Source organism: Apis dorsata, unplaced genomic scaffold, assembly GCF_000469605.1.
Source record: "Apis dorsata unplaced genomic scaffold, Apis dorsata 1.3 scaffold_174, whole genome shotgun sequence".
Lineage (NCBI taxonomy): Eukaryota > Metazoa > Arthropoda > Insecta > Hymenoptera > Apidae > Apis > Apis dorsata.
The window spans coordinates 284,291-293,326 of record NW_006263462.1 but is presented as its reverse complement, the minus strand read 5'-3'; the positions used below and the strand labels follow the sequence as shown (position 1 = coordinate 293,326).

The following is a 9,036-nucleotide window of genomic DNA, read 5'->3' as shown; positions in this document are numbered from 1 at the left end:
ACCACCACTAGCATCACTTCTCCTCTCGTGCTACTCTTGCCGGCGGTCTCCGAGGGAATATTCCTCACGGTTCGTCGACGGCCAGTCAGTGCGCGACTCGTCGTTGTTGCGACGGTTGGCGAGGAGGAGAGTGTTGTATACGTGCCTTTCCGTGGAAAATTATGCTCGTGGCGGATTGTCGTGCTCCTCGTCGACGTAGTGGCTCGTGTACCGCGAATGAACGCTCAACACGAGCGTAGTTGTGAGATTTTTAATATCGATCAAAGAGCTGACGAAAATAAAAAAAAAAGATTATCGAGTACACGATCTGTCTACTATATTATACATATATATACACACATAGAGACAGAAAAAGAACCCGGAGAGATATTCAAATCATCATCCAACGAATAGAAAGAGAGAGGCGTCGCCCAAAGGATCGCAAACCATTAGTGTGTTTTTCATAGATCCTACGCGCAAAAATATTTATCCCATACCCTGTTCGAACGAAGCTGTTCTACGACTCTCGGCGTCCCACGGATAATGGAATAAAGTGTGTCACAGTGTTCAGTGATCGCGCGTGATTTTCTAATATTCTCGCGGCTATCGTGATTACCTCTTTGCCACCGGATATACATAAATATAAATAAATATATATATCAGCATCATTTTTTTCTAAGTGTATTATACAGTGTGCTACAGACCAGCAGAAGTGACCGCGCGAATTATCCGTGAGTTAGCTTCGTTTCGACTTTATTTTTTTTTTTTTCATTTTGCGTGAAGTATAAGCCGGCCAAAGTTTTCTTCAAATACATATTGAAACAAGGATTACGTATATCGACACCTTGACGAAATCGACCAACGAAAGAAGGAAAACAGTGTGTGTTGAAGGGATACAGTAGCTCGTACCTTCTACGGTACGGTGGCTATGCAGCCTCGCGAAATTACGGCGAGGAGGTAACGCCGACGAGCACACCAGAGCACCACGGTCCACACACTTCCGCCGACGACGCATCGGCGGCGTGTAAACATCGAACGAAACAACCACCAAACATGTGGACCACGATGCTCGTGTGGACGGCCGCCGTCGTGCTTCTGCCAGCACCCCGAGCGGTATGTTTGATTTTTTATTTAATCTAAAAATTTCGTTCTCTTTTACAATTTATTTCGATTCTATATTGATTGTTCATTTCGAAATTCGAAAAGGTAGAAATTCTTCGAAAAGAAGTTTATTTAGGCGCGAAGTGTGAAATTTGTCAAAAATTTAAATGCCGCCTTTTCTTCTTTTTCTTTTTCTTCTTTTTTCTTTTTTTCTTTTTTTTTTTTTTACGTCTGCTCGAAAAAGATACTTGAGGATTTCTTGGAAATATTTCTGTTTATTTTTAGAGGAATGGTCGCTGTATAACGCGTTGCAAAACATCTTTTTAAACGGACGTCAAGATGTTTTACAATCGCTTCTTCCGAAATATCTCGTGCCTTAGTCTCATCATTGTTTCATCTTTTTTTCGAATCTGTAATTCTGTTTCAAATAAAATAGAATTTCGATCGAATAAAAATAATCCGGATACATGACACATCGAATTATTATTCTATTAATTTTTTTACCCGCAATCGTCTCGTGTTCCGTCAATCATCGCTCCGCTCGGTTTCATGGGAATACTGCTTAAAGCGTAATTGCAACGCGCCATCTTTCCAAACTAGCAAAAAAGATTAACTACGATCGATCGATAACACGTATTATAATAGAATCGAACGGGATCACGGAAATTTTGAAAACTTGCAGTACTTCTAACAATGGAATAAGGTGTATGAATATACGAATGAACGGATTATTTTGTCAACGTACTTAATCCGTGTCGCATGTTGTCAAACGAAATAAAGAGAAAGATAACCTATACGTTTGTCAACTGAAACATCGTAAGCGACCTTCGTCGTTGTCGATGAATGGCGCGATGTTTTGATTCGGAATCCAAGAGACGTTCCCCGTCTGTCAAACCGGTCGTAAGCTCTGTTGGTATTTATGGTAAAAACGATGACACGCCATCGATGGGTGCGTTCAGAATAGAAGCTCGTCTCTATATATTTACAGTCTCGTTCTGGTGTGTGCGCGCGCACACTACCGATACGTTCTCCCGCGTCTAATTAAGTACTTGCGTAAGTGCGATCGCGGCTTATATTTATCCAGTCGAACGCTATATCTGTAAATGTGTGTACGGTTCGATCGAGCTGCAGAATGCTTTCCAATTTTAACTCACCTTCAATCTGTTTTTCTCCCTGTCTCGTTTTCCTTTTCTATATTCGTTGGGAAAAAATTTAGTTTCATAAAAATCAACGTAACAAAGTTCGTAAGTTTCGTGTTTGCGTGTATAATAGTTTCGTTTCTTTTTCACGCGCTAGTCACCACGGGTTCCAAGTGTATTCTTCCTGGGAGAGATGTTTTTTTCATTCTCTGCTTTTCTCTCTTTCTCGCGAAGTCCTTGCTTCTTTGCTCTGCTCCTTGTCCCTCCTTCGCTTCGTCGTCCATCTTTTTCTTCCTCTGTCGGCCATGTCTCGAACCATCCGACGAAAGAGGAGAAAACCAGTGGTAACAGTTATTCGCCGACATACAACTCTAAATCTGGATTCACTCTTTTAGAAATGTCTAGCTTCTCATCATCTCTTGTACGTCATATCGAATCGCTCTTTTCTCTTTTCATCTTTCCGACTTTTAAGCAGTGCAATTTTGATATTAAATCTTTTATCGTTCCTCTTATCGATGAATCGAAATGTATCGAGATATATAACCAGAATGTGATATGGAATCATAGTGTTCAAGGGGTGCCTGTAGAAAATTGTTTTGTGACGAAATAACGTTGGTTGTATCCGTAAATAGTCGGCGGCGGCCATTCTCGTTCCGAGAATAGCACTCCAGCGCGCCAAAAATGAGAATTCCTCATCGAGAATCGTGGCGAGTCGCTTATGTGTACGCGTTACCTCTAACCTGCTGTGTTTTACGACGTGTAATGAAAAACGTTCGCGAGGAAATATTTCTTTCGTTCGATCGAAGCCATGTATATTTTTTCTTGTTCCGATTGTAAGACTCGTAAAACGTCTCCTGTGCTTTTTCTCTGTATGCAAAAAAACGTGTGAAACGACCATTTTAACATAAACGCGATAAAGAAAGCACTTTTTTATGTTTATTTTTTCACCTGCTGAAAAAAAGGAGAAAGAATGTCGGTGTCTCAGGGTACGAAATTCGAAGATCGCAACGGGGGTATAATGGACGTGCAAGAGGGCCATGGCGAGATCGTAAAACGATCCGCAGGCTCGATAGTAAGGTTAGTGCGCTCCTCTCGTTCACGTGAGACACGATATATGTATAGTTTTGCTCGACTATACAATGTCTCGTGGGAAGGCTCTCTCGACTGTCTGCTGGCCTATACACTACCTTTGTATGTGCACTTGCGCACCTGTGAATGTTGTGTGTATGTGTGTGTGTGTATATAGCCTTAGGGCATTGTCCACAGTGGTCAAGAACTCTCGCCGTCCGAACGACGACAAAGAGCAGAGTAGAACCGGAGAAATATTGACATATCGACTCTATTTACACTGGATACTGTCGCCAAAAGGAAAATCATTCCTCCCAAAATGCTCTTTGATTCACGAATCTTAACCTTTATATGTGTTTACGCCTGTTACTAAAAGTCTTCGCAGAGTGACATTGTAGGATAGTAAACATTTTGTTACAAAGTAATCACTAGTTCGATTCCATTCGATCGATTTGAGGTTTCTATTAAGATGAAATACAAAAAATCCTCTAGATGTCTCTAGTTGCGCAATTTCTTCGACACATCGAGAATCGTAATTAATTTTTCGTTAATATATTGATACGATGAGAAACGATCAGTAGCATATGCTAATACATTTACGACTGATTCCAGTCACCTTCTTTTTTTCTCCTTCTCATGAAAACGCCCCTCGTGTTCCATAATCATCGAGGCTCGACAGCACGCGTCGCGAAATGTTCATCTGCGCCTTTAGCACTCTTTCCTTTCTTTTTTTCTTGAGAAGAGCTTTCTCGCTCACGTCTTTCCGAACGAAAAAAAGTACTTTTTGTCGGGTTACTCGCGCAGATATCTCTGCTCCTCCTGGGAGATGTGCAGCACAGAAGATACACGCGTGCGCAAAAACGCGCTTACACACGTGCTGCCCCGGCGGCGTGTTCGGTCGTTGGGCACGAGACGACCCCCCGACGTGGAGTGTGTTAGCCAAGTTTGTTTGTCGCGCGTTACACATTCGCTCGAAGAATTCGACGGTTTTCTCGTATCTTCTTCTGTCGTCAGTAACAGTTCGCAGAATCAAGTTAAAGTAGGGTATAAAAAGTTGCGTCAATGGCGGAATCAAATGTGTTTTGCGTTTTCAATCTTTTTCACCAAGTGGCGCTGGTGCGGTGTTTGAACGATGCGTTGTGATTATGCCTTCAAGATTCGTTATTGGTTATGTTATAATTGATACATAATAGAAATTGATAAGGTTAGAAATATCGATGATTATTAATTTGACAGAATTTTTGTTGAATGAAATTCGATTTATTTTCAGGTAAATGCTTCTGGGGTGTTCGAGTTGAGGCTGAAGTCATTCGTGAACGAGTATGGAAAAGACAGTCTTGGCAAGTGCTGTTCAGGCAGCACTTCCAAGACTGGTGAGTGCTCAGGCGTTTGTAAGACCAGGTTCAGGGTCTGCTTGAAACAATATCAAGTGAAGATCGACACGACGACGCCGTGCACATACGGCGACGTCGTCACACCCGTTCTGGGCGAGAACATCGTTAATCTCAGCCCCAATGTCGCCATTCCAGGCTTCACTAATCCCATCAGATTTCCATTCGACTTCACGTGGCCGGTAAGTGTCTTTAGATATATTTTATGCGTTATTTTTCTAGAATAATAATTATTTCAACGAAAATAATATATTTATGTATATCGATATTTCAATTCTGCAATAATCATAAATTTCTTATGTCGATGAGGTTAAAATTGAGGTTAGGTTCTTGATTGAAATACATTTTAATAATTTCAAGTATGAAACATCGTTAAACAATTTCCAACTGTTTCTATTAAAAATATTATCTTCATGTCTGACAGAATTATGCGATAATACAGATAAATAAAACATCGTCGATATTTTATGCTTCTGCTTTTCCATACTTTTGCTACTACAAACATTAACATATCGCGTGCGCAGAACGCGAAAAATCATTCGTAACATAAACGGAACTGAAAACGACACGTAATAAATCGTGGAAAAAAATCGATCTATTATGAATACCATCGTATGCAATCGTGTTTTTCTCACGCGCATTTGCGAAACGTTTATTAGATAAACGTTTTCCGCTTGCTACAAAGACTTCATTTCTAACAATAATCTTCCTCGACGATCGTGGTTCGTCATTTTTTCGCCAGACTGTATCATGCTAGTTAGAAAAGGAAGGAGATCATTGTAGAGCGTTTTGTTGGTGATCAGAGCGTGTTGTAGATACAGTTAGCCGATTTTCTATTGTACATGTATACATAATGTCTCTTCTTAGATCTCTGTCGAGAGGAAATGACACCGGTTGACGAACGCGGTTCCCAACTTTGATCCTTGTCTTGAATAATGAACGCGCGTGGAAGATTAAGACCCTTTCGTTGACTTAACCATGAGGGAGACATGTGCGAGCTCACCGGGGAGTAAAAATTGCTCGTTGTATCAGATTCAATCTTTGCCCCTTATCTTTCCACATTCCCGGTAAATTAATTCTGGCGCGAGCTAAATTATAGTCGGGTCAACTGATATTTTCATATTTTACAAAGTTGTTTGAAAACGATATTTCTAGATTTTAATTTTTCAAAAGAAAAATTATCAAAATTGATCTTTCGTTTCATTTTTATTTATTTTTTTGTATCACTTTGTATAACAAAAAAAAAGTAATGCAACTGTTTGAATTACGTTGCAGAGAACTGTTAGCTTCTTATCTTTGTTCGCTTTCTGCTGGTACGACACCCAACAATACAACCATTTGAAAGGGTTGTAAAAGGTTTCTTTAGTGTAGCGTGATATTTTCTCCCGTTTCCGTTAGGATCGATAAGGAAAAATTGAAAAGCAAATTGGCTGATTAGCTGTCGCTTCGCTTTACTTGTATTTTTGAAAGCAGACCACTTTCCATTGTTGAACACGAAATAAAATTGCGTAAAATCTCACGAATACATCGCACCTGCCCATCGCACGTATAACCGATCGCCTCGAGTAATTAACCTCGTGGCGAAAAAAAAAAAAAAAAATAAAAAAGAAGAAACGAAGGAGAAGAAAAAGAAGAATTCGCGAGGAAGGGAAAAATTACAGAGCCCCCCTTCGTCTTCTTCCTACTTTCTCGCGGTCGCGACGAAAGAAAGGCAGGTCGATCGCATTAAAAACGAACGTTTCGTGGGCACGATTGCGCGCGTGCACGCACAGCCGCGCGCAACAGTGCGACAAGGATGACCAAACTAATGGCAGATGGTGCGAGAACCGGCGGAGTAAGCAAGACGAACGATGGCACTTGTCTCTCCCTCCTGCTGTTACTGTTATTACTTGCTTGTTGTTGTTTCGATAATTCTTGACATTGGCGGGAACAGTATAATTTTTCCAAATAATTTAGAAGTGTTATAGATCAATTTTTATATAGATGAACATTTCATTCTATTAATAGAAGTCGTGTCGTGTAATGTAGAGGTTAGAATGTTTAAAATAAAAAAAAATTAGAGATAGTTAGTATCAGTTTTAATATTTAATATTCGATATATTCAACAATAGTGTCACAGAGAAACTGGAATACCATCAAGTTCAAATATCCTCGTTATATAAAGCGACACATTCTCAAGATGGCTCGTATACGTCCGCTCGTTAACGCGTGCCATCGAGTACCATATCTACGCCAATGTTTGCCCACCATCTCTGGTGTACGTCAGTTCTTCTCGTTGCTGTTCGCGTATAGTACTTCTGCCTATGAGACGCACTGCAGGGCCACTGGCAGATGGCTAGGCCTTTTGTGCTTCTACACTTCCCTCGTAATCTCTCTCTGGCTCTCTCTCTCTCTCTCTCTCTCTCTCTCGTTCCTTCTATTCCCCGTCCTTGTTGTCTTCGAAGCTCTCTCGCGGGCAGAGTTAAATTTACTAACCCATATGGCGCCCCTCGCGCCACCTCTGCGCCAGTTCCCCTGTCTCACTTCAAAAATCCGTCCTGCTCGTTCTTTTCCCTCGTTGTGTTTTAGAGCCGCGTTTCTCCATTGTTTTTCATTTTTTCCTTCTTCTTCTTCAACAGCGCGTTATTTATTTATCTTTTCCCTTCTTCTCTCGCTGATTTTTTCTCGTCGAAATTTTTCTACTGTATCGTTTAACCTGCTGCCCTCTGTCTCGATTCTCTCCCCCGACTCTTCACTACCGTAGTATCGGCCGATATTACAAGCTATATCGGGCAAGCAAAAGGCTGCCGGTTCGAAGACAGAAACTCTTCTCGACGATGAGGAGGAAAAAAAAAAAAGAAAAAAAAAAAAGAATTGATGATTCTTGGAAGAGAGAAGGCTGGCCGGAATCCTGCGTGTGGAAACAACCTTTGAATCGGCACGGTAGTCTGTCTTCTTATACCAGCGGCGGGCGACGTCAGGGAAAAGGAATAGGCGGCGTCGTAACGTGTAATCGCTATTTGGAGTGTCGGATTTATTTTCGTTGCGCCAGTGCGTGAGAATGGGTTTTCATTCAGCAAAAAAAAAAAAAAAAAAAAAAAAAAAAAAGAAGAGAGAAAAGAAAGAAATCCTCGTGCAACTCGATGATAATCCTCGTATTCTAATGAACAAAATCTGATGAAAAATACTCCCGTGTAACGTGGAAGATAATTTTTATTCGAAAGTATTTAACACTGTATCCCTGTAACGGAAAGGAGGAAATCCTTCAAAGTCTGAACGCACGGACGGATCGACGTGCCGGAAATGCGCTAATTACAGCCACTACCGGGAGTCGCGGTGCGTAGACGCAAAAGCAACAATGTATCATTAATAACAGTTAGCTTGGATAGATGAGCTTCTTTCACTCAATGCGTGAAAAGACGACGAAAAGATGACGGGTTGAAATAAATAAATACATCCCGTCTTCCCTTCGTGATTTTTTACGCTGGAGAATTCATTCCTGGATTCCTTTCTTAATTACCATGCGTCGGTCGATCCAACAGAGATAAAAAAGATGATGGGGGAATCGTCGTGTTACCGAAAGTTAGTCAGAAAAATAGTGAAGAAGAAGAGGTTGGTTGCGCAAGCGTGTTCTGGAATACGCATGTCTGCCGTTAATTAAAAGACAGAAACGTTCCCCCTAGCTTGATACACGTAATCGTAACCTTCGTCTGGTTGCATCAAGATCGAGAGTCGCACTCTTCCCGTCTCCTTCTCTCTCTCCGTCCTTCTTGGGTTAATTGCTTTACGTTACACCGTGTTGCGAGACTTATTAAAACAGCACGATTCGCGACAGTGCCGCTATTGTGCAGAATCGTCGAGGAATTCACTTGATTCTGTCGAGTTCTCTATGAACTCGATCTTTTGCTTTCATTATTATATCTTCCTCTATTTTAATATATTTTTCTCTATTATTCTCTTGGTATTAATTATTTTTTTTAATCTATTAAAATTTCTTCCTTCTCTTTTTAACGTGTTCTATTTATTATCCTTCCGTCGGTAAAATCAATTTATTCCCTCGCGAAAATTCTTATCGATAATTTCTCGCCATTGCAGGTAACGTAATCCTTATTGTCACCCGAAAAACGGTTGCACAAAGATGATTGGCTCGGTTCAAAGAATCATTAAAAAAATTCCTTTCTTTTCCTTATATCTTTCCTGTGCGTCCGCGGTCCACAAAGCACAAGCGGAGCCGCGCGTATCGTACATACTCGAGGATCGTGGGTACCAACCCGAGAAGGACGTCGAGCGCAGAGAAAAAGAGAGAAAAGGACAAATGAAAGGCTCGCGCCGCGCGACCAACAGAGACGGCTAAGGATAGAGAGGAGCATAAAGGTGGC

General features: G+C 41.1%; 1 protein-coding gene across 1 annotated transcript in view; it reads left to right on the top strand.

The window, feature by feature from the left end:
• Positions 1-6: 6 nt before the first annotated feature.
• LOC102677618 (neurogenic locus protein delta) overlaps positions 7-9,036 on the top strand; it is a 57,265-nt gene continuing 48,235 nt past the window's right edge. Inside the window, exons 1-2 of the mRNA XM_006614356.1 lie at positions 7-1,092; positions 4,558-4,860. Of these exons, the coding sequence (XP_006614419.1) occupies positions 1,033-1,092; positions 4,558-4,860 (363 nt within the window). The 5' untranslated portion in view covers positions 7-1,032. The remainder of the gene's footprint in view (positions 1,093-4,557; positions 4,861-9,036) is intronic.